At 38.0% G+C, this 24,246-nt stretch overlaps 10 protein-coding genes across 13 annotated transcripts; 6 read left to right on the top strand and 4 right to left on the bottom strand.

The window, feature by feature from the left end:
- Positions 1–5,170: 5,170 nt before the first annotated feature.
- Positions 5,171–6,353, bottom strand: LOC148171396 (UPF0764 protein C16orf89 homolog). Of its 2 annotated transcripts, XM_088042584.1 has the most exons (5): positions 6,131–6,353; positions 5,950–6,087; positions 5,649–5,901; positions 5,447–5,601; positions 5,171–5,402 (listed from the first exon to the last, which is right to left on the bottom strand). In XM_088042584.1, exons 1-5 carry the CDS (start codon positions 6,285–6,287, stop codon positions 5,185–5,187), a joined length of 921 nt encoding a protein of 306 aa, XP_087898710.1. In that variant the 5' UTR covers positions 6,288–6,353; the 3' UTR covers positions 5,171–5,184. The 2 variants fall into 2 exon arrangements, with proteins under 2 accessions (XP_087898710.1, XP_087898708.1); XM_088042582.1 differs by having other exon boundaries at positions 5,649–6,087.
- LOC148171395 (UPF0764 protein C16orf89 homolog) lies at positions 6,321–7,709 on the bottom strand. Its single transcript, XM_088042581.1, has 5 exons — positions 7,441–7,709; positions 7,264–7,392; positions 6,868–7,144; positions 6,660–6,820; positions 6,321–6,614 (listed from the first exon to the last, which is right to left on the bottom strand). The coding sequence occupies exons 1-5, from the start codon at positions 7,616–7,618 to the stop codon at positions 6,364–6,366; spliced, it is 996 nt and encodes a 331-aa protein (XP_087898707.1). The 5' UTR covers positions 7,619–7,709; the 3' UTR covers positions 6,321–6,363.
- A 1,082-nt stretch (positions 7,710–8,791) lies between these two features.
- LOC148171394 (L-xylulose reductase-like) lies at positions 8,792–9,946 on the top strand. Its single transcript, XM_088042588.1, has 4 exons — positions 8,792–8,879; positions 8,931–9,147; positions 9,191–9,271; positions 9,323–9,946. Exons 2-4 carry the CDS (start codon positions 9,096–9,098, stop codon positions 9,922–9,924), a joined length of 735 nt encoding a protein of 244 aa, XP_087898714.1. The 5' UTR covers positions 8,792–8,879; positions 8,931–9,095; the 3' UTR covers positions 9,925–9,946.
- Positions 9,911–10,893, top strand: LOC148171393 (L-xylulose reductase-like). Its single transcript, XM_088042589.1, has 4 exons — positions 9,911–10,126; positions 10,170–10,341; positions 10,389–10,706; positions 10,751–10,893. Exons 1-4 carry the CDS (start codon positions 9,994–9,996, stop codon positions 10,860–10,862), a joined length of 735 nt encoding a protein of 244 aa, XP_087898715.1. The 5' UTR covers positions 9,911–9,993; the 3' UTR covers positions 10,863–10,893.
- Positions 10,894–10,916: 23 nt separating this feature from the next.
- Positions 10,917–12,030, top strand: LOC148171392 (L-xylulose reductase-like). Its single transcript, XM_088042586.1, has 3 exons — positions 10,917–11,027; positions 11,072–11,152; positions 11,222–12,030. The coding sequence occupies exons 1-3, from the start codon at positions 10,976–10,978 to the stop codon at positions 11,821–11,823; spliced, it is 735 nt and encodes a 244-aa protein (XP_087898712.1). The 5' UTR covers positions 10,917–10,975; the 3' UTR covers positions 11,824–12,030.
- On the top strand, positions 12,012–13,006 carry LOC148171391 (L-xylulose reductase-like). The gene is made up of 5 exons (XM_088042590.1): positions 12,012–12,103; positions 12,150–12,230; positions 12,275–12,446; positions 12,485–12,802; positions 12,848–13,006. The coding sequence occupies exons 1-5, from the start codon at positions 12,055–12,057 to the stop codon at positions 12,957–12,959; spliced, it is 732 nt and encodes a 243-aa protein (XP_087898716.1). The 5' UTR covers positions 12,012–12,054; the 3' UTR covers positions 12,960–13,006.
- Positions 13,007–13,023: 17 nt separating this feature from the next.
- LOC148171390 (uncharacterized) lies at positions 13,024–13,866 on the top strand. Its single transcript, XM_088042592.1, has 4 exons — positions 13,024–13,195; positions 13,240–13,462; positions 13,509–13,694; positions 13,738–13,866. Exons 1-4 carry the CDS (start codon positions 13,024–13,026, stop codon positions 13,838–13,840), a joined length of 684 nt encoding a protein of 227 aa, XP_087898718.1. The 3' UTR covers positions 13,841–13,866.
- RpL38 (ribosomal protein L38) lies at positions 13,861–14,534 on the bottom strand. Its single transcript, XM_088042591.1, has 5 exons — positions 14,448–14,534; positions 14,262–14,285; positions 14,150–14,210; positions 13,981–14,103; positions 13,861–13,931 (listed from the first exon to the last, which is right to left on the bottom strand). Exons 2-5 carry the CDS (start codon positions 14,262–14,264, stop codon positions 13,906–13,908), a joined length of 213 nt encoding a protein of 70 aa, XP_087898717.1. The 5' UTR covers positions 14,265–14,285; positions 14,448–14,534; the 3' UTR covers positions 13,861–13,905.
- Positions 14,279–19,706, top strand: LOC148171387 (uncharacterized). Of its 3 annotated transcripts, none has more exons than XM_088042577.1 (4): positions 14,279–14,351; positions 18,017–19,179; positions 19,225–19,339; positions 19,411–19,705. In XM_088042577.1, exons 2-4 carry the CDS (start codon positions 18,078–18,080, stop codon positions 19,511–19,513), a joined length of 1,320 nt encoding a protein of 439 aa, XP_087898703.1. In that variant the 5' UTR covers positions 14,279–14,351; positions 18,017–18,077; the 3' UTR covers positions 19,514–19,705. The 3 variants fall into 3 exon arrangements, with proteins under 3 accessions (XP_087898703.1, XP_087898701.1, XP_087898702.1); XM_088042575.1 differs by lacking the exon at positions 14,279–14,351 and adding an exon at positions 15,923–16,136 and having other exon boundaries at positions 19,411–19,706; XM_088042576.1 differs by lacking the exon at positions 14,279–14,351 and adding an exon at positions 17,742–17,814.
- On the bottom strand, positions 14,574–15,839 carry sturkopf (lipid droplet associated hydrolase sturkopf). The gene is made up of 3 exons (XM_088042585.1): positions 15,650–15,839; positions 15,255–15,571; positions 14,574–15,209 (listed from the first exon to the last, which is right to left on the bottom strand). The coding sequence occupies exons 2-3, from the start codon at positions 15,555–15,557 to the stop codon at positions 14,601–14,603; spliced, it is 912 nt and encodes a 303-aa protein (XP_087898711.1). The 5' UTR covers positions 15,558–15,571; positions 15,650–15,839; the 3' UTR covers positions 14,574–14,600.
- Positions 19,707–24,246: the final 4,540 nt, after the last annotated feature.

Raw genomic sequence — 24,246 nt, 5'->3', positions numbered from 1 at the left:
TTGATATCGTCTTATTTATAATCTGTTGGTATTAGCTAGCGACACTAATTACTCGTCTCATTTTATTTTCAGATGTGAGAATTTTATAGTCATGCTTGTAATCATCGATAAAACGAAATTGACTGAGGTAATACAATACGAAAGTCTTAACGTCTTACGTGCTTTGGTGTAGTTAGAGCAAGTGGAGATCATCCGAGAATTTATTGCGGTTTGATTTTGATTTATAGCTCCACATACGTGTAGGCTGAAAAAATTTAACACCTGGATAATGGTTTATGTAAATTATTAAAGAAAAAATCTTAAATCAAAATGTATCAAAGCTATAAATAGGTACGACGAAATTCTCTCGGTCCAATTTGGTACAGTAAGATTAACTGAAGAAAATTGTGACGGGAATTGTATCTCAATTTGGGTTTTGAATGAACAATGTCGAATTGAATCTGGGTCAATACGAGAGATCTTGTGGGTGTGCGGCTCCAAAGAGGAATTTTTGGGTTGGGAAAAATCTGGATCCTACCTTCTAAATGTGAAATTTTAATAGTATAAACTATTTTTAAGGCAAAAAGTGTCTTTGACTTTCACTTTCTCATGTCACAATTTGAAAAATTGCACAAAAAATGTGAACGAGGTGCAGCAAGCAGAGCAGACAAAGATGAGTGCACTGAAAGCACTTTTGGGTTCGTTATTATATCAGGAACAATGTATGGATAAACATAATTAGTGTAATTAGAAGGAAACTAAATTAACAAGTAATTCTATAAACAAGAATGTAAAGAGAATGTTCCTAGATCTGTGGGGAATGCACGGCTTATGACTTAAATTAATGATTAATATAATTAATGATTTTCTATTTATGGACAAAAACCGCACCATAGCAGTGTTTTTTAAAATAAATCTTCGCCAATTTTTTAGTTCAAAATAATGGGATTTTGAAATTGTATTTAAACAATAAGCAAATAATATGAATCAGAAAATTGAAGGATCTAACATAATGTGATAAAAAAAGTGCCTCAGTCTCTAGGAAACTACATAAGAAACGAATCTGATAACTTGAAATGCAAAAATCTAGGAAAATAAATCCGAAAGATTACATAACGGAAGCTTAAATAAGATGAAGATGAAATGGGTGGTTTCTATTACTGGAACTCCCACAAAGTCCTGTTATAAAAGCCAAGAAAATTAGCCCATTAATAATAATTATAATTAGTAAAAAGCAGATGTGTTTGGTGTGTATTTCACTTTTGATTTTGTAAACGTTCGCCTAATAAGGTAATGTAAACTAACGAGTCCAAATTTAGCACCTAATCCAGGTCGTACGTACAATTTTTGCAATCTACCTGTATAATTCAGGGATATCGATCCAACATAACTTGAAAAAATAAACCAAAACGCCACCCAAGCGTCCAGCTATTGAGCAAATGCCAATTAAGCCTCCAAGAATGCCCCATTCATTCCTCTATGAACAATACTCCAATAATGGCCACATATCGCTGACTTGAGTCACAGAATAGTCGGGCCAAATCTGTTTCCATATAAGGGCTAAGTCAGCCTTTTAAAGTTATATGTTTTATTATTTCATCGGTGCTGATATTGGCGAGGTTTTTCCCTTATTTGCAGTTAGTGGAATCAATTCGCCTTGTATGATAACCTGACCCAGATTAGGCGTCGTGACAATAGAGGTCAACAATTTATAAAATAAAACATTTTCAGTCAACAATTCCTTACAAGGCACCACCTTGGCGCAGGGTCATATTGCGAATTGCGGTTTTCGGCCTGTGATAATGATAACCAGAGTTGAGAAAAGTTTCTGAAAGACGAGCAACTGCATTGAAATCAGCTGACGGAAATTATCTCAGCTTCAAGGTCCAAGGTTTTGAAAGCTGCGAGCGGTCCTCGAACTTGCCAATTAATTATGCACTTTAAATATAAATGAGTGCCGCGGTGTGAAATTATGCTGTTTTTGGAAACGGTGCGTGTAATCACGAGAGTTAGTTTTATTCGCATCTTGGAATGAGATCTTCACTTAATGATTCACGGATTTCTGAATCTCCATGTATGCAACGTCCATTCCTGGTAGTATAGACGTGATTCGATTTCATCAATCAGCAGGAATTTCTACATTAGAAGTTGAATGTTCGCTTTTTCTACAGGCGTACCCGAAATAAAATTACCATAATGACACTATATTTAATTTTAGTTTACATCCACGCTCCATAAAGTTGAACTCTTGAAAGTTTTATTCGTCATTTTGTCATTCTCTATTGTTGGAACAGGAGACAAAAGGTGAAAATTTTATCAATTTGTAACAAGTTCCAGTTCAGGCCACCCAAAGTATCAGTGAATGTCCTATTCTCACGACACAAGGAGTGGCATTATCGTGATTCATGAATAAAAATAAATTCTATAGCCACTACTTAAGAGATGATCAACAAAAAGTGTTTTTGTTCTTCGTTTTTCTGTCTTGTAGGAGACAATGATTCTACGAGGTATCGATTTTATCTATTTTTGTCTGCGAGATTAAGTTCTTCAGGTAACGATTTTCAGGACTGAAGGGCTGTGGACGCGTTCAAATCGGTTTTATGCCAAATTTACCAAAATTGGTTTTGAAATTCTTGAAATAATTGAAATCTGAGATTCTGTTAGTGCTTCTTCTTCTTCTTCGAGTTTCTTATTTTCTCACTTCATTGAAGTTAATTAGATTTTCCTGATTTCAACTTCAATTACATTTTCAAATATTTATTAGTAATTGTTCTTGGATTTGTTTTAAAATGCCACAGCGATGCAGATATGCACAACACGAGGGTAAAATGCAAAATGCAAATTATGCATGTAACAGGTAATTCAGTCGTAGCGCCACAAATAAAAACTAAAGACGCAAAGGTATTCATTTTTCAAAAAAATAAATGAAATTGATTGTTTAAATGTTATTGTTGGAATGCTGAAGGAAACGGACGTCCTTCAAAACTTTTTCACGATTTCCACAACTGTAATAACATGGTAATTACCATCAAATTGCCAGACCAATATAATTTTAAGTACAGCAGCCAAGTGAAATTAATTGAATTAATCTGTTTCGTAATTTTATTTAAAAAACTCGGATGTGGTGGATGAAGAAATGCGAACCGTGAAAATTCGACGCCACTTTCGGTTTCAAAGGAAATGTGTGTAAAAAGAGAAACGCCAGAATTTCCAGTGCGTGATTTTCTTCGACAGCTAAATTTTCCTTTAAGTGGTAACACGAATTAATCAAACTTTTACGCGAGTAATTAGAGAAAAGCATGTTACTATCTCTTCGTATTTTCTTTATCCAAATTTTTGCCGCGAAAACGTGACTTGATGAACATGGTAAAATTTCTCTTGGCTTGTCGATAAATGCAGAAGTCTAATAATGAGGATATTTAAGCTTTATTTCGGTTTTACGGCACGAATCCGTTGGGCAAGCGAGCGTTGAAAAAACCACATTCCTCGGGACATGAATGGCAACAACAGCAACGTTCAACCCATCCGTTAAAAGCAAAAGTCGTTGAGGGCAAAAGTCCGTCTTGTGAGTCGTTAGTATTCCGTGCCTTGAGCCATACCTGCACAAAAACCGACCTTGAAGATGGTAGGTGGACGGTTTGTGGGCTCTGAAGACGAAACGACGCTAATGGTAGAATGGGTCATGGGGTAAATTTGATGAAAAATGGGGTGGCAAATTTCCGTAACCGTGTGCGTAATTTTTTAAGGAAATTTTGGTTATATTGGTAAATATGTGACCGTGTGTAAATATTTTTGATTATATTATAGCCGTATCAATTTCATAATATTTGGGGCTCTATATCATTTTGTTTGGGCAAATACCTCCGTATTCCTCTGGAAAGGCTTTTTTAATATGTATTAATTAAATAAATTCGCTTATCATTACGTCACCACTTAATGTCTGATAATGATAATAATTTAATTAAGATCTGAACAATAAGATTACCTGATAACAAGACTGCAATTATGATTTAATTCCTCTCAATTGCGATACTTATAAATTCCTTTTCCAACTTTGTTTTTCAATTTTCGGCTCCCGATTTCACTTTTCCGTTTGCTAGCCACCGATCGAATTTACATCGAGGTGTGGGAATTAATTTATGGATGGAAGTGAGAGAATGAGAATGTGTACCACCTGCTTACCCACTTGCGAATTCTTTCACTCAACTCTTACATTTTTCCCAAATCGGTCCGACATTGATTTTTCGGAAACGCGACATTTAAATCTCAAGGGATCAACGAAGACCAGGGCCGGATTATGCTTTTATTCCAACGGTTTTGTTATTTTTTCCGGTGATGTCACTGCACATCTGACGCTAGATAAGATTATTCCAACGCTGGAATAAACAGATTGACGGTTTGCATGGAAAAAATTTGAATTGGTACGATCGCAAACAGTTCAACCTTGACCTCAGTGTGTCTGATTATTTGAATTTTGTTTTCCATGGGTGGATTAGTGCATCTCTAAATTGTTGTGATGACTTCAGAAATTCCGATGGTTCTGCTTACCTCATTAATAGTGGAATTATGCTGTGGGGCCGCAGAATTTACATTTTTTCAAGATAGGATGGATAAAGTAGATATTAACCATCATGATATTGTTGTAAAAGAATAGGCAAATTGGACAAACGCAGAAAACACCACCGTTGTGCGGCTCGTCTTTATACAGCAGTGTTTAACTGATTGCCTACATAATTTGTTAAATTTCTCGCAGTTCTTTTTTATTTTTTGCTCTTTATTATTCAAATTTAACTCTCATGCAATTACATTTTGCTCAAAAAATTCTTGAATTTCAATCTCTTATTTAATCCAAATTAAATTCATGTCAGTATTTTTTTTTTTATTTCAATTAAGGTGATTTAGGAGTGACAAAATCCATTTTTTCGTTTTTTTTTTGCCATTGCTTTAAATAATATTAACTGGGGATTTAATTGTTCTTCAACACTTTGTATAAAACGGAGAAACTAATTCTCCTTATTTAAATTAAAACTGTTCCACATATTAAAAGAAACCACGTTTCGTCACTTTTATATCTTTTCGCCAGAATTTATCACCGGCACTAATTAATTAAATAATAAATCTCGTCACGAAAACTTCTCCAAACCGTTGATTTTTAAATTACTCACTTAATAAGCATAAAGTACAGTTTAATTTTCATCAACACCGTCAATTAACTGAATTTAGAACGAATCTTAAATTTACAGCTAACGCCGCCGCCCCCAGACCAGTAGAATGATCGGAACAACCAAATTCGATTGTGTTGCTTGAACGTTTCAAACTAAATTCCTCTTTATTTTTGTAACATCCAAATAGAGTTTGCCAGGTGATGACGTTATTTTTCCAAGTTAAAAATTCTGAATATCCTTCGATTCCACAAAGAACCACTGAAACATTCTTTAATCAAAAAATTCAACATCGTTCGACTTACTCTGTTCCAAAACGATGTCATGGACAGGAAAACCGAGGTGGGCATTTGTGCGTGCTTCTTTTAACATCAAAGAACAGAATTTCGTGGTAAGATGACGGAATGTGGGGCGGTGGTATTGACACCCTTTTAGACGCGCGATTTGCAAGTAGAAAAGTCTGGGATATTTTTTTTCTAATTGAGTATTGAGATTCCAACGAATTACCTGTGTGATAGGAGATATCCGACGTCTTCTCTTGGAGCTAACATCATTTCAGCGCAGAAAGGACCAACGTGGCAATTTTGAACTAAAATCTCTTTCAAGCAGTGATCGCTTGGTACGCTCTTATAAACTGCAATTTGGTTATCAAGTATGTCGTCAGCACTCCAGTGTTTGTAGATCCCTAAATTCTCCAAAGCCCCAATTGTGAAGAGTTCGTCGGAAAACCAACTTTCCGGCCGAAGCAAATACTTTTCCACTAAAACCGCAGTTTGAAAAATCCACCTTTTGAGGCAAAATTTCTTACAAACTATCATCTTTGATGGTGTTGTTGGGAGTCTTGGTACGATTTTCCTTCGAATTCCTTCATGTTTCCGCAAGAGAAATTCCAAGTCTGATCTAGTATGACCCGTGAGATTCAGTTGGAGCGACTGCAGAATTTGGGCTTCACAGTTTTTTAGCTTTAGTGTCACGGAATTGTTACTTACCTTCAGCGATCACGAACCCCAATAAACCGTCAAAATTGATGTCTTCATGGTAGAGTAACGCAAAATCAGCTGCTTTTTCTAAACCTCGCAATAATTCCGCGATTTGTCCCAAAATTGTCAATGGGAGCAGCAAAAGCAGCAAACCTTTACCAACCATCACTAACACGTCATTGTTTTATCAAAGCAATAATTCAGTTCATATTAATTTTATTCGAGTACTTGCACAAATATAATTAAAACCATTCATAAGTGAGGGCTATCGATTCTGCGTTTTTTGTTATGTAATTTAGATACAAGCTCAATACTGCAGCCCCTAATCCGGTGGTGTGGTCGGCGCATCCGTCTTCCCATTCATTCGTTTCTCTTTTATTCCTCATGGTGACATTCACCGGAAAGCACCCGGAGTCGTGTTGAATGTTGAAGATCTTCTCCAGCCACGATATCTTAAGAAAATCTGCATATCCTTCGTAGCCACACAACAGACCTGGAATTTTCTATTTAGAGACGAACGTAAAATCCGAAAATTTACTTTGTTCGAGGAACAAATCGAAGATGTCATCCAAACCCAGAAAGTACTCCACACTGATAGTCTCAGTGTATATAGTGGTGCAGACTTTTCTAACAGCCGTGGCCAAAGTTTTCGGATTCATTTTACATTTCCGGGCTCTTGCAACCTGCAGAAGTAACAACCTGAAAATCGGGCTTATGGGGGTGTCAGGGGTGCTAATTTTCAGTACTTATGCGTGAGGATGTAACCAGATCCTTTATCGAGACTTTCGACGAATTGTTCACATTTTGGGCCCAACCGACAGATGGTTTTGGGTTTGAGTTCCAGAGTGCTGTTGATCAGTGAGGATAAGCACTGGTCGGAAAATCCCTCGCTGTAGTTTTCATAAGTTTTCATGGAAAATAGCGCTTCGACTTGGCCTTTCATTGCGTAAGCCATGCGGAACTCGGCGAGTTTGTATTTTAAGGGTTTGGCCCACAGATCGGGGAACACCACGAATTTTGCAACTGAAAATTGATTTCGCTTGAATCATTAATTCGAAAGGTTAGAAGAGGAGTTCAGGGGTTGTTCAACCTGTCGAGCATTAGTGCCATAGGGTGCTCTGTAATTTTGTATAAGTACGTACAATTATTCCAATTGGTTTGTTTCTGCATCAGCGGCACCGTTTTCGCATAAATTTCCGCGGTTTTCGCCTTGAGCGCCTTCGCTTGTTCCTGGTACGGTCCTGGCTGAGCGACGGTGTCATCGAGTATAGCTAAAGAATTTATTAAGAGGGGAGTTTTGATAAGGGTTGCATTCTTACCCCCTGCTAAAACGACCCCGAATAAACAATCAACATTGATTTTATCGTAATGCTCCGAAATATAATCCAACGTCAACCCCAATCTATCCAATATTTTGTTGATGACATGATCCGGTGAGAACTTTGACAGGATCGGGACACACAAAACTACTATCACTAAGTAAAACTGTTTCCACATCACTGCAAATAAATCGCAGGTGTCACCTGCTCTTATATAGCTTTTTGTAAGGAAAAATCACAGTGGCAGCTCGTCTTGTTGGTCTAATGCAATTCTGGTGATAACGTATGTGGGTGAAGACTTTATTAAATTAGATCGGAGGATGGGTAATAAATTTGTTGTGTTAGATTCAAGTCTGTGTGCTCATTTTTATTGGCTTATGGCGTAAATTATTTAGGGGAAAAAGCGGTACGACACTGGTTGACTGGCCGAGAGGCTGATTTGTATTCATAACGTTCGAGGGCTTGATGAAGCCATAAGTCTTTATTAAGACCAGATGAACCTGATGAAAACAACTCGGATCCTGACGACGCCGGATTTGTTTTAATTGAGCCAATGGCAAGAAGAGGAGAACATTGAATGGAAGATAACTGCAAAACACCGGAAAATTGAAAGGGACGGAATTTCTGGCGAAATTTTATATCTCGAGGAAGAGTTTTATCATACTTTTCGTTCTCATTCGTCTCGTTTTCGTTACGATGGACAATAAAACAATCACATTTCGTGATAAAATTAATCACTTTACATTCAGTTTCAGGAACTGAGCTGCTTTCGCTTCGCTGAGACGGACTGGAATGACAAGCAGCAAAATTTTTGAAAGAGTTCCAGGAAGAAAATGTTGTCAATTGTCTTTTCAACATTTAACAGAGCCCTTTGCAAGAGCTTTTTATACGGGGTGAAGCCTAAAAGGGTAGTGGTTACCATTTTCAAGAAAAAAAAAAGTTTAAAATTTAGTGTAGTATTCTTGATGCGCGAATCAATTTCAGTGCCAATGCTAGTGAAAATAGCCGGAAAGTTGGGAACAAAAACGCGGATTAACGTAGCTAGCAAAAAAATATCGTCAGTTTAACAATAATCGTGTCCGTAATGACTTTAGGTAACTTTCGGATTATTTCGCTTCTAATTAAAATGAAATGTCTTTTCTAAAACCACTTGAAAGTTAAAAAATTACGATAATAGCGAGCGTAATAACAGTTTTTTGTCCGAACGGTTTTCGCAGATTCATAATCCAAAATCTACAGTACTAACTGATGCTTCATTAAAATCTTTGGGTTCGACCTGTATTTCTTAAAATCGCAAGAGTGAAGAAGAAAACTTTTTCCATTCCCATCCAGGTTGCGAAATCTTTGAAACAGAGACCCTTCTGACGCTCGGAGAAGTTCGCCAAGTCACCGATGCAGTTTAGTCTGTGCCAAGCATCACCAGAGAGTCACTTAAGGCGGTGAGAAATAAGTGCAACTACTAATAAACCAAACTAATGTGGATAAATTAGGCTTTTCTGGCTGTTTAAATTTAACTCGACCTTCGTTATCAATTGCCGGCTTACTCGATAACTCTTTTGATTGCGCTTTTCATTATCGGTGACCTTGATGGTTATAAGCTGCCTATAAAGATAGTAGCATCGTTTTTGGATAAACAGGCAAGAGTTTGTGTCGACATGGAAATACATTTTCACGAGAAAACGGCGCTGGTAACTGGAGCCAGTCAAGGTTGGTATTTTTGGGTTGATTTCTTACCACCAATGTCTTGTAGGTATTGGCCGTGACATTGTCAAACAACTGGCGAAAGGAGGAGCTAAAGTCGTCGCAGTAGCCAGAAATAAGGAGTTTTTGGGTAAAACCATCGTGCCTTGAATCCTTTTTTGCTTATCAAAATCCAATGCAGAGAGCCTCAAAAAAGAAGAACCTTCCATTGACATCATTCCTTGTGACTTGTCAAACTGGGACGCAACCAACAAAGCGTTAGCTAACATTGGCTCTGTAGACCTCCTCGTTAACAACGCCGGATTAGCCATCTTGAAACCACTCACAGAAGTGGAGGAATCAGACGTCGACCAAATTTTCGACATCAACGTTAAAGCTCTAATTCAAATCACGAAACTCGTAGCTAAAAATCTCCTCGACCGCAAATCTCCAGGTTCGATTGTAAACATCTCTTCTCAAGCCTCTCAGGCTGGTTTACTCAACCACACGGTTTACTGCTCGAGTAAAGGAGCAGTTGATGCTTTCACCCGCGCTGCTGCTCTTGAGCTTGGACCACACAATATCCGCATCAATTGTGTTAACCCAACAGTTATCATGACAGCGATGGGACGATTGGGGTGGTCGGATCCCAAAGTCGCTGAACCCATGTTGAAAAAAATACCTCTTCGCAGGTTTGGGGAAGTCCAAGAAGTCGTGGATGCTGTCTTGTACTTACTCAGCGATAAATCAAGTATGATCACCGGGACTTGTCTCCCTGTAGATGGTGGCTATCTCGCTGTATAAAATAAAGTCTTATCAAAACCTTGTTATTGTTATGACCTCAATTTAACACTGAAGATAGTTTTCAGTAAGATGGAGATATCGTTGGCAGGTAAACGCGCTTTGGTGACCGGGGCGTCTCGAGGAATCGGCAGATCAATCGCTGTAGAACTAACAAAATGTGGCGCTAATGTAGTCGCAGTAGCACGATCTCCTGCAGATTTAGGTTGGTACACGTGTAGTTTCCTCCACTCATCGAGTTTTTGTAGAGACTTTAAAAGCAGAAGTACCGTTTATCGAAACTGTGTGTGTTGACATCTCCGATTGGAAGAGTACCGAACAAGCTCTGCAAAATCTACCACCAATTGATCTCTTGGTCAACAATGCCGGTGAAGGAATGATCAAATCTCTGCTCGATTTAGAAGAAGCAGATGTTGATCGGTACTGTTTCAAAGTCTGAGTTTCACAGCAGTGATTCTTAATTTCAGAATCTTCAATTTGAATACGAAAGGGCTCATCAATGTTACTAGAATTGTCGTAAAAGAGTTGTTGAAAAGAAAGAGTTGTGGTTCCATCGTTAACGTTTCATCCCAAGCTTCACTTGCTGGTTTGTTAAATCACACTGTATATGCCGCTAGTAAAGGTGCGGTGGATGCTTTTACAAGAGCTTGTGCGTTGGAGTTGGGACCGCATAATATTCGTATCAATTCGATTAACCCAACAGTTATCATGACTGAAATGGGGCGAAAGTGGTGGACCGAGCCCTCCAGAGCTGCGACGATGTTACATAAAATTCCTTTGGGGAGGTAAGTCGGACAACAACTAACTTAACGTGATGCTATTCTTGTAGGTTTGGAGAGGTCCAAGAGGTTGTTGATGCAGTACTATACTTGCTAAGCGATCGTTCCAGTATGGTAACAGGAACTTGCTTGCCCATAGATGGTGGATTTATATCCTCTTAAACTTGTTTTGAAAATAAATTATCTAATTTAATCGTTTCGTTATTACGACCTGGATGACCCCAAATATCTCATTTCTGTTTGTTAGACGCATTTGGTGCATTTACTTCTTGACAATGGAAATCTCCTTTACTGGAAAACGGGCTCTTGTCACCGGAGCCACCAAAGGTGTGTTATTCTCGTCGATTCTTTGTCTAATTTTTTATTTTTAGGCATCGGTCGTGACATTGCCATACGACTGGTAAAATGTGGCGCTCAAGTCCTAGCCGTCGGCAGGACTCAAGATCAGTTAGGTAAGAACGACGCTGTTGACTGTTAATAAGAGTTGCTATGTTTCTTCACATTCTTCATTGTTATTCTAGCGACCCTCAAAAAAGAATTTCCTTCCATCACCACAATCGCTCTTGATCTTAGTGACTGGAAGGCTACAACCGCCGCTTTGAGCGCCATTGGTAACATCGACCTCCTTGTGAACAATGCAGGACTCGGTTGGCTCAAACCCATGACTGCAATTACTGAAGAAGACGTCGACAGTGTCTTCGCCATCAACACCAAAGCTCTAATCAACGTCACCAGAATCGTTGCAAAGAATCTCCTTTCTCGCAAAGCTCCAGGCTCTATTGTTAACCTGTCTTCTCAAGCCTCCCTCGCTGGTTTATTGGATCACACTGTATACTGTGCCTCTAAAGGTGCAGTGGATGCTTTCACCCGATCAGCGGCTTTGGAGCTTGGTCCTCACAATATAAGAATTAACTGTGTAAATCCCACTGTTATTATGACGGATATGGGTAAACTGGGTTGGTCGGATCCGAAAGTGGCTGAGCCCATGCTTGCGAAGATTCCGTTGCGACGATTTGGAGAAGTTCACGAGGTTGTCGATGCTGTCTTATATTTGTTGAGCGATAAGTCGAGTATGATTACTGGAACTTGTTTGCCGATTGATGGCGGATTTCTGGCTTGTTAACTTTGGGGTCAATTTCAACTCGCTAAAGGTGTTTGCGACGTAGCAACGTCAATCATATTACGGCTACCTTAGCAACGTCGTAAATGACTTGAAGTTGTCCCCCTTTAGTATCTTATGGAAATGAGTAAAACTTGTTTGATTGCGCACTTATGTTTATACACCCACTCTTCAAGTGTTTGCGAAGTAAAGTGTAATCTTATCAGTTGACTCCGAGGTTTGATTTGTGTAACCATGAAAAGTTTCAAAGGGAAAAGAGCTCTAGTGACCGGAGCTGGTCAAGGTAATATTAAAGGTACTTTGCCCTTTCGTCAAAAACTGTTTCTTAGGAATCGGACGCGCAATTGTGGAGGAGTTGGCGAAATGTGGGGCCACCGTCATGGCTCTGGATATCTCTCAAACTCTATTAGGTACTTTCAATTGCTAAAAAACGACACGTAACCCCTAATTTTAGATCAGCTGAAAAAAGACATTCCTTCTGCTGAAGTTCTAGCGGTCGACCTCTCAAACTGGAAATCCACTTCTGAGGCTGTAAAATCCGTCTCTCCCATCGATTTGGTCGTCAACAATGCCGGTCTAGCAATCATTGGCCCCTTAACTTCAATCACTGAGTCGGATTATGATAAGTAAGACTACAATGAGTAAGAAATTGGTTACTTTTTAGGATGTTTTCGGTAAATGTTAAAGCTTTGATCAACGTCACTAAAGGTGCCATTGCCGATATGGTAGCTAGGAACTCTCCTGGGGCTGTAGTCAATATCTCTTCCCAAGCCTCAAAGGCTGCACTTTTAAACCACTCTCTTTACTGCGCCACTAAAGGCGCAATTGATGCGTTTACGCGAGCCACAGCTCTAGAATACGGTCCTAATAAAATCAGAGTGAATTGTGTGAATCCTACTGTGGTCATGACAGAATTGGGGAGGAAAGTCTGGAGCGATCCGAAGATGGGGGAGCCTATGCTTGCCAAGATTCCGTTACAAAGGTAAGAAGGATCCTCCAGTTTCCCATGATATAACTTCATTTTCAGGTTTGCGGAAATCAAAGACGTGGTGGACGCAGTACTCTTTCTGCTAAGTGATAAGTCGAGTATGATTACTGGAAATTGCTTGCCCGTGGATGGGGGATTTCTTGCTTGTTAGAGCGTTTCTGTTTCTTGATTTGTAAAATAAAATGACAACTTCCATGACCTGACAGTTCCCCACGATGACAATACAATACTTACTACTCTTATTAACATCGGCTTTTGCTACAATTGACTTAAACTTTGCGGAATTAGAGTACCTAGCAAACCACCTTCTTCCAGAAGAATGCCGCCGACTGGTGGCGGCGGCCCACTTCAAATCCTACATGATGCCGAACAATTTAGAACAAGCAGGTAAAACTCTGCGCACTGAACAAGTCTTTCACTTTATTCTGAAGAACAAACAATTCCCAAGGACGTTCCTTGCATTGAACATCTCCTTCATTGGAACTCTGCTGAAGGCGAGGGCAGAGGTGAAACTCACGAAGTTTTGGAACGCAGATTGAGGCAAATGGGTAAACAAGAACTTGCCAATTGGCTTGGGAAAACTGTTTTTCACCAACTTGGGAAAGATTTAGACGAAAGTTTACGTGTGGGATTGAAAGATGTTGACGAAACGACGTATTTATAAAAACCAGTTGAATTACTTAGTAAAGTGTGGTTTTAGTACTTTAAAAAGCATAGCAATGCCTACACTAATGCCAGTGATAGAGATCACAGACCCCATGGAGTGGGTGCCATTTGATTCAATCTGTCTAGCGCTACTAGTTGGTCTTGTTCTAATACTAATTTCTCTGATTATTTATGTTGTAAGCAAAAAATGTTCTGAAAAGTGTAAAAAAGGAAGAAGAGGGTAAGTACCTTTGTAGCTTCCTGTCCCTATTCAAACCTTGCAGAAACTTGGAGAAATCTGGCTACTTTCAAATGGAGGCACACCATCTTTCAGACTCAGAATCAGAAGACAAGTTTGATATACGCCAACATGAAACAACAATGTAGAGGTGCAATAAAACTCCAACTTCATACGTAACGTTATATTAAGTTATAAAAGTAAAACCATTTAGTTACTTCACTTCTTTCACTTGGAGACCTAAAAACGTCCAGTTAGAACATCAAGTCAAATAAACAATGGGGCTTACCTGGAGGCAAAGATTGCTTCAACTTTTCAGCCTTCTCTTTGTCTGTAATCACCAAAGTGTAGAGAAACCGGGAACACCTCACTTTGAACTTGGTATTTTCAGGATTCTTCTTGATTTTAACAGCTGCAAAAACGTGTCAATGACAGGTTTGAAGGGGGGCACTACTCACATTTGGCGTCTTTCCTCCTCGCTGTGAGCAAGAACTGTTTGATTTCGTGGAGTTCACGCGGCTATAATGTAATCAGTTAGTGCTTACGTAGGATTTCCACTGGAAAACTTACCATTTTGTTGGGTTATGGTATAACCTAAAACAACAAAGTAGTTTAGTGTCAAGTCTGAGGAGAAAAACACATTTATATATACAGGACGGGGTGAGACACACTAAATAGGGTTGATTTGAGTTGATTTTTGTAATAATTGTATGCAGATGGGAGAAATATTCGGGAATTTAAATAATAAAATCATACCTGTCGTCAATGGATGAGTGAAAGGAGCGTTGCCAACTCAACGCTTGTTAACAAAAAAGTTACTAGATTTGTTCGGTGCGTAGAGCGCGAAATTTAAAACCTGAAGAGGTAAATTAAAACAATTACTCGTATTTCACACTTTTATTAATAATTTTACTTCTTCACCACCCAATTACTAACAAAATCACCAACTTCTTTGCTTTCTTTCAAGACAAAAGCGTGGTTAAAATCGCTCATTTCCGCATTAACTCCAACAATGTCGCTTTTTAAGCTATTGTATAATAGTGGAGGGGCCCATCCGTCGCTTTTGCCATATAAAAATTTGATTTTGTTCTTATTAGCTTGAATAACTTCGTTGTTTCTTCCTTTAACTAGATCAAGTTCTTCAAAGGCCATGAAAAACACTTTTTCCATAATTGTAGGTTCAATGAAATGAACCAACGTTCTGAAGTGCATTTTAGGCATGGAAACCACTCTCATGTATAAATACATTAATGCAGTTTGGAGAAATGATGGTAAAATTGTGTAGATCCATGATAAGAAAACAATTAACCAGACAATTGGTTTTACAAAAGTTGTTAGAAATTTTCCATTTGGAGTTTCCTTCATGTGTTCTATTGCTGGAAATAATAAATTCACGTCAACGACTCTTGACGAGAGTGACTGGTCGTTCAACAGTTCAAGGATAATGTAGCTGCCTATTGAATGTCCAATGAGGTGGATTCTTGCATTGTCAGGGACATACTTCTTAATGAAGTCTTTCTAAAATCATTCATGAATGAAATGGTATTAATATGGATAACAAACCTTGTGCTCCACTTGTCCTTGAAGATTAAACAAAGTCTCATTTCCTTTAAAGGGTGGTATTGGAAAAACAGTGTTATTCTTAGGGACTTCATGTCCAGCATGGCCCACAATCCAGACAGGAAATCCAGTCCTCTCATGAACAATATGCATGAACATCTTATAAAATCCTGTGACTCCAGGATTTCCAGGAATCACCAGAACTATATCTTGTGGCCCTGGAGACTGTGCAGACTCCTCCACCCATCTTCCATAAGTTAGAACGTTGGTTCTAACGCCGTTTATATCAAGGAACGCTCGCTGCATTTTCACCGGTTAAACTAAAACACAGTTTTTTTTATTGTAGTCCAAAGTTTAATTCAAAGTACTGTAATTAAATTAAAGATATGTTATCTAACCTTAACCAAGAAACCTTTTCGTAAAACTCCGCTTAGAAGTCACCCATTAGAGGAGCTATGCGGTACTGCTATTGTCACGTTCCACATAATTCAAAATATTCGAGTTTAAATAACTGTGTTTTTGATTTTGTTGACACGGTTTTTGATGTTGTCGTTACAGGAATCTGTAAAAATTAGTCAGTCATTTTGGCGGTACATTCAAATCGAACGCGAGGAGGGGTTAAATAATAATCGTTTTTGACGCAGTCGTTTTCAATCGAATATTTTTGCTGGTCAAGTGAAATTCTATACTCTTGCAAAGTAGGTTGCATACTGTTGCAACCGTATATACATTGTTATCTGCAAATTTCTGATCACAGTACAGAAAAATGTCGACTTTTACAGCAGTTAGTAATGTCTTAATTGAGTGTAGTCGATAATTCAAGATCAAGGTTTGGGGATATGTGGCAATGGAGAAAAAATCGAACAAGAACGTGCCAAATAACAGGTAAAAATATTATGATAGTCGGTAAAAAATTGCGGCAAGATTTATTCAATATTGTGACATTACGTTTTACCTAAAGGTGTTTTAAAAGGTCAAATACCCGTGTTTTTGCAATAAGAGAAACAATCACGGAAGACTAAAATGTAAGTCAGAATTTTATTAATTTCAACATTCAAAATTGGGCTTAATCTGCATAATCAAAGTCAAACACGAATGGAGTTTGTAAACTTGGGGTTTCCGACTTCACAAACAGAAATACGGTTTTTGTGCGCTTGCAAAAAGTTTGTGTTTTATTTACCTGCTTAAGCAATTTTATACCACAATTAGTTCAGTTTTATAACAGTTTAAATTTAAATAACGTTTATATTTATGTATGATAAAACTTTAAGTTGAAGCAAAATAAAAAGTGTTGTCGCTAACAATGCGGATATAAGAAAAACAAACTTTTTTTTGCAAATCTCACTTGTGGTGTCTAAAGATGAAGACTAGAAGATACTTTTTCGAACTTTGAACGAGAGGAGTTCGGTAAATAAACTGATTTGAATGAAAACCTAAAACCTTAACTAATTAATTATTTTTTTTTGCCATGATTATCTATTTTGTTAAATTTTAATACAGTTTTATAAAGTTTCTTGTCCCATTCCTTGTATTTCAAGATGAACTAAGTCGTCGTAACGAGATGAGAGAGTAGTAGTAGTTTATCATTTCAAAAAATTGCTTTTAGATCTCAGAGTGTCCATTACCCAAGGAGGGTTGAAATGGAAATGAAAAGAGTTTTTTCTTTATGGGATCTTTAAGATTTTTATTTCAGGCAACTGGAAAACCTACGTTTTCACCACACTAAATGTTATTTTGTACATATCGAAATAAGTTTTCATGCTAGGCCGCAATTCTGTCACCCGATCAACTAGACAACTTTCAAGAAGATTCACTTGTTCAGAGAATGTGCAATTCAATAGAATATGCAGAAAATTGTTGTAAATTATAATTCATTTTGTCGGTATATACAGAAAATTCAGTATATCATGTCTGGGTGTTTATTCAAATCAGGGTCTTTTTTGCTAGGTCCCTTGAATTTCAAATTATCGAAAGTTTACTGTTTTTGGACGTCAATTTCGGATATTCTGATGCAACTTTCTAGAAGTCAATTAGTTTCAAACACTTGTTACAACTAAAAATTATTTCTTTTTTAAAAAATTATAATTACGAGACTGGAAATATGAGATATGCTTATCTCAATTAGTTTAATATTACGTACAGATTAGCAGATAGCTTGCAATCTCATTTCCGGCGTCGTACCTTTTGCCCACGTCTTCAGATTTTTTATCAGTAATAAGAAAGTCACAAAGCTCTTTGCATTGCTAATGAAAAAAGAAGTTTCATTTTAATTTTTAAATTGTTGAGCATAGAAAATGAAATTTGAAATCATGTAATGAAGTTATATATTTTTTCGAATCTGTACGCGGATTTCAAAATTATTTTTCAGGTTAATTTTATCATTATCAGTATTTTTATCAAGTGAAACGTGTTTTAGGCTTATAAGATCGATCATAAATTTCAGTTTTATTGATTTAGATGGTATTACATTCTTATTTTATCTTGTCTTATCGAAACTACTTACGTTGTCAAAAGATCAGTAAGTGTAGTAGTGTTGCGGTGAAAAAAATATGAGAATAATAAGGTAGGATTTATACAGAGATCAGTAGTTTTCTTATTTTTATTTTGTACACATTTTCCAAGTGCGACTACTCTTTAATTCCATCCCATCTCCAAGGTTCAACCAAAGATTACACAACTCTCTAATCTTTGCTTTATCCACGTAGCAACAAATTTTAAGGAGATCCGTCCAGATAACCTAATCTAAGCTAAATTTCTCTTTTCAGGAGAAACACTTACGCTGGAGATAAAGAAAACGACAAAGTATTAACCGACATAGAACGTTTTATGCACGAGTGTGAAAATATGAGCAGAACTCCAAATCCCACAATTCGTCGGATTTACGATGATGACACCTTACTAAGTGTCCTGGACGATGACGGAATTAAGAAAATCAAGAATCAGGCTAAAAGTAAAATCAACACGTCCATTCCTCCTAAAAAACGCAAACTCAGCATCCACCAAGAGGAACCAAAGAAGAAGGCAGTAAAAGTCACCAAGTCCCCTGTGAAAAGAAAACCAACCAACAACGGACGGGTGAAGGCAAGAAAAGTTAACAAGGCCGAAATTAAAGAGATTGCAGAGATAAAATATTTGACGTGTAAAGAATTGTTGAATCCGAAGAAACGGAAAATTAAACCAACGTCTTGTTTGTCTCTCCATGAAGCTATCAGTACTGTAATCGAAACACTATGTGACTCGGAGGAATATCGATATGTTAAAGTGAAGAAAGAAGTCATCGACTTAACAGGGGAGGAAGAAATCCTAGCTATGTATCTCAAATTTGCTAAAATTGTAGAAGTAGAAACGGTGGAGTGTTTCGAAATAAGAAGAGCAACAGCTAAAGTTGTTGTTGAAAGTGATTATAGAGGTGAAGCGGAAGTTTTTGTACCAAAAATCAAATTCCACATGCGTGGTCCTTGCGTAGATTTAACAAAAGACAGTCAGGTTAGCGAAAAAGAATGCGCTGGGTGCATCCTGAAAACTGTTTATAACTACCACAAGATATACGAAGCTAACCGAAAAATGGAGTACGCTCTACAAGAAATTGAAGAATGTTTGACCCCGGAGGACGTAAATAACGACTATGAACTCACATTTAGTCTGTTGTCGAAGCACACGGACGCTTTGGGGTGCACTCTTGTAGAAATTCTGTCAAAAATCAACATGAGGAATCTAAACTTGCCGCGTTTCTTGGAGATTCTCACTTCGAAATTACAATTACAACACAATGTCTCGATAACACCTAGAACTGTGTGTTTTTACCTGTTTTCTATGCTCAATCAGAATAATGAAGCTCGCAATTATCGACTATCTGTAGAAATTTTAGACCAAATTAATAAATACATAAAATCTGAAGAAGTAAAGGTGGAGGAGACTCCTCAAGAAGGTGAGACATCATCGATGGTAGAAATCCATCTAAAACAAGTTTTAGGATTCAAGAAGGAACAAATAAAACAACTTTTGTGGCAAATTGAAAAATATAACGAGCTGGCGATTCGACAAGATCAGTTGATGGCGGTGTACAACGAACAGCTTGAAGAATTGGGGTTTGTATTCAGATAGGCTTATTTATTTACTTGTTAAGTTTGTTTAATAAGTTTCTAATTTCTTCGTTTAGTCTTCCAGCGATCAGTAAACAAGTTAAATTGGAAATATTAAATGCTTATGGAGGACAAAATGTAAAATATGAAGGTGAAGTTATTTGCATTTTAGACGATTGAGGGAGAGATTGCTAATAAGTTGTATTAAGGTTTTACGTTTGTGGTCTATACAGAAAGTATGGGACTGAAAGTGGCTTAAGTGCTGCAAAAAAATCATAATCAATAAAACATTGGGATTACTGTGGTATTTTGAATATTCCATCCATCCTAGGGACAACAGAAGTTGGAGAAACCTTCAAATTACATAATCGAAGTCAATTTTAATTGTAATTCTGAGGGGAGTAGATTTTTCCATTGCCTAACTCTAGGAGAATGAAGATAATTGTCCCATTCAAATATTTTGGAGATATTTTATAATTTTGATTAAAAGAGAGATCTCCACTCTCTTCCATCTATAATAACATGAATGAAAAAGAAGAATCTTCTTTTTAAATGGACCGAACAGAAAAAAAAAACTCCTTGCCAATTATTTTTAGACTGCATAATATGAACAAAATGTATATACGTCATTTTTTCCTGCAGAGAATTTACCGATTTACAAAGGAGCAATTTTGGAAATCAGCAGAATGGCAAAATATTATGATGAAAATAAAAAAAATATATAATAAAATACCTGCTAAACTGCACTGGAAATAACACAAACAAGTGGCAAATGTGTCAGTTCTTGTTTGAAAATCCGCAGGAATTGCAGGAGTTTAAAAAAAACATTGGTGAACGACCAATGGCAGAGCCTCATTTTAGGTCTAGTTTTTTATTACTCCATTAATGTGTCTGTTTGATTGTGGAGCTTTTATCGCATCGAATTTGCTGATTAGTCCATGTAATTTAGATAAAAAAAATCGAGGATTAGAGGAAAAAATTCTTTTTAAATCCTTTGGGAAACAAAAACACTTCTACTGAGGCATTTGTTGGTCAAGACTTAAATTATTTAGTGGTGGATTGGCTAAATATGTTTGTTTAGACTAATGATTCGTTCTCCGCCAGAGTAGGGCCAACTCTGCTTACTCCGATTTCGAAACGAACGGTTTTCAAAAATCACGATGCTCATCGATCGAATCAACGCACGATCTTTTTGTAATGATAAAAAAGTCAAATTTATAATGTCAGACATTATGTGATTGTCAAATTTAAATTCTCCGGAACAATGTTCAGTCTCGATTAAATTAAAAGTGCTACATAAAACCACCCAAAATAAAAAATGCAACGCTCCAAAGAAGCCTCAAGCTCTCCGCTGTTTACCATGGCGGAAAAGCCATCCCTGACCTCAAAACTGGTCCCTCTGGAGGCAAATTTAGAGAAGATCTTCGATTTAGATATTCTGCTGGGAGGAACACGTAATTTACCTTCACTCAAAGAACGTAATTTGAGCTTTTCCCACACCAGAGCCAGCAAAAACCACCCGAAGATGTGGGAGAAAAAAAACTGAAGTGGCTAAACGACTCAAATCCAGCCAAGTTGACAGTTTAAGAAACGAACTGGTGGAGTGTTGTCTGACTCACATGCAAGATTCTTATCGGATTCATTTGAGTCGGCTGAGAGGTATAAAAGTAGCTGGTGATTCCTGTTAAAATTCTTCTAGGTCTGACCATTTTGGAAACTCTGATCTCGTTGAGCTCTAGCAACAACCTGACTCATGAAACGGCGACGCATTTGATGTGGGCTTGTCTCAGTTGTATTCACCATTTTCTCTTGAGGTTGAAACCAGAGAAAACCATTATGGAGTGGATCAGAAGGAAACAAGCCAGAAGAGCGATCAGGACGTACGATAGCTTACTTCTTTTCTTTTCGTTGCAATTCTACCCTGTTGTCTTCAACTCCACAATAACGTTCTTCGAAGAAGCGAATTTGTGGGACATTGAATACTTCTGCTCGAATTTGTTGAGGAGAATTCTCTTTATTGCGGACCACGAAAATCGAATGAATTCAATGCTTGAAATAATCGGTGAGTCTTCGATTCGGACGAAGCGTCAAATTTAATAATTGTTTAGCTCTGATTGAAAATTCAACTCTGACGAACTCGATGACATCCAGACAAATTCTCCACGTCCTCTTCGATGTAGAGGAATCCCAAAATTGGCAATGGATCAATGAAAGAATCCTCGATAAGCTTCTGGATATGTACTATTGTAGTATAACACCGGAAAAAAACCACGACTATAATTACGAAGCGTTAAATAAAAGTTTGGAGATTTTTTTAAGAACCACCGGTATTAATGCATCTCCGCCTCAGCTCATGTTTATGGTAATCTTCCTGTAGTTTTATCCCCATTCTTACACTGTTAGTAGACATGTTGGATGTTAGAAGTGATAGCTTCTGAAAAAATAACAGATGAAGCGTTACTCGTTTTCGGAGGGCTTCTAGAGCACACCACGCATTTACATTGTAAGAAAGCATCGACTCAACTGTTGCCTGAAGAAGTGTTGCCATCAGTCCTCCAGGTTATATCATCAAAAAATTTGTTGTACAGCCTTTTAGGGCATCGAGTTCTGCACAACTTGATCGATAGAATGAACAATAAGGTCAAACTAGACACTCCAATTATTTTTTTGCGGAATTCTCATTACAACATAGTGTTGAATCAATATAAGCAAGTGGACAAGTTGCTCTTTCAACGTCACCGAGAAGAACTACACAAAACCATCGTGGAATCCATTCTTGTTCACGGCGTCCACAAGTACCAATCTAATAATCATGATGACGAATCTCGAAAATTGTCTTTCCAGAGCGTACCTGGAGAACGTCTACATCAGCATTGCCCTATTTCTCATAGAGATCCCATGCGCTTATACCGCTGCTGCAGGAGTTTGTTTAGCGATGGCTTTACAAGAAGTGGTGCTTGAAAGAGATGTTCAAATGACGCACGCCCATCGAGTCCACGCCACTGTAGTTTCACTGATGTCTTTGGTCTGTTATATTCACAAAGCTGGAGTGTTTTACGATTATGTTGAATCGATTATTGACAGAAGATCGAATTTCGCCCCACATTTGAATCCTCCTCTGTACATGAAATACCGGTACGCTCAACACCACGTGCTTTGGAACAAGCCGAACTTGTTCTTTGAGGATTGGGAAGCGAGGTATGGACTCTGGAGGTGCTTCCGGAAGAGGAAGAACATCGTTGTTGTACCAGTTGGTTCACATTAGGACGCATCTTCAGATTTAAATATATTTACAAGCAAAGCGGCATTTTCAACGTTTTATTCTTAAGTCCAAAGTCATTAGTTTGTTTGCCAGTTTGACACTGTCAAATGCAAGTTTTTTCTTCGTGATGCTAACACGCCAAAAAAATTCCGCCGCCTGTCTTCGATGGCGTCTCAACCTTTTTTTTTAACAAACACACAAGTATCAGAAGTTGAAATACGTTTAAGAGAACTGCGGCGTCAAACTCGTAGCGATTCGCAAGGTAACTACTTCTTCTTCCTTCTTTCAATTTAGTACCGATTTAGCGTCGAATAAATCCTTCGTTTTCGATCTAATCAAACCTCGTCTGGGGCGCAAGCAGAAGCTCACTGTTCTTGAAATTGAAGCTTTGAGAAACATACTTCTAAAGCACTGTTTGACGTACGTCCAAGACGTCTACTTGGTTCATTTGAACCGGCTGAAAGGTAAACCGAGTTGGTGGGAGCACAAAGAAACCGTTTTCTAGCATTACAGCTGTTGAACACTTTAATTGATTGGAGTCCGATTGAAAAGATCAGTGATGAGGTAGCGACGCATTTGGTTTGGGCTGGGGCTAGTTGCCTCCACCACTTCCTGCTGAAAATAACGTTAAAGAAGACTCTTATTCAACACTTTCAGAGGTTTGACACAACTTCACTTTCTTATAATCGCGCGTTTGTTATAGAAAGAATTTGAAAAAGGCGTTTTTAACATTTGAAAAACTGATCAAATTCCTCACGGCGCTTAAGTATAGGATGGTTTTCAATGCCGTTGTTACTTTTCTCGACGAAGGAAACGCGTGGGACGTTGACCATTACTGCGCCTACCTTCTTAGCGCAGTTTTGTTGTCAACTTCCGAGGTCCAGCAGAGAATCAATTCTATTATGGAGATAATTTGTAAGTATTCCTAGTGAAGAATTAACGTTATTTTAGCGCAGTATTGATCGAAAATACGTGCTTGATGGACTCCGTACAACCGCGAAAAATCTTCGAGGTACTTCATCAGATCGAAGAAGCGCAACAATGGGGGTGGGTTAACAAGGACCTCATTGTAAAGTTCTTAGATATATATTATAAGAGTCTAACTCCTGAAACCGATTTAAACAATTACGCGTGCTTGGAGAAGAACGTGGAAACTGCTTTAAGAGCCATGAGTCAGTACATCGATCTAGAGTATCTCATGTTCATGGTACGTTGGTTTCCTTCTCCCGAGTTTTAAACAATTTTGGGGTAGATTCAGCACATGTTACACCTTGTGAGTGGTGAGGAACTCCCCGAAAACAGTTTGTTGTTCTTCACTGATCTCCTGGAAGACCTAGTGACCGGCTATAGACAGAAATACCCCAATACTCCTCTCCCTGATCAGATTATTCTCCCTCTTCTTAAGCGGATGGGTTCCAAATACCACGTGTATAGTCTTCTAGGGCTTCGAACAATGCACGGTTTTCTTGACAGATGCAACAACAAACTAGAATTTCAATCTCCGAAAGTGTACATGAGGAGCACCCACTACAACATAGTTCTCGGTTCTTGCAAAGTGGAAGATAAAGAGACTTTTCAAAAACACGCAGAGCTCTTTCACGCTACTATCATTGAATGTGTGCTTAGACATGGAGGAGATAAGTTGTAACCA

The sequence above is a fragment of the Gnatocerus cornutus genome, chromosome 7, assembly GCF_029298725.1.
Source record: "Gnatocerus cornutus isolate USDA-ARS CGAHR chromosome 7, icGnaCorn1.1, whole genome shotgun sequence".
Classification (NCBI taxonomy): Eukaryota; Metazoa; Arthropoda; class Insecta; order Coleoptera; family Tenebrionidae; genus Gnatocerus; species Gnatocerus cornutus.
Note: the sequence above shows the minus strand (reverse complement) of the source record. Positions and strands in the feature narration are given on the sequence as shown.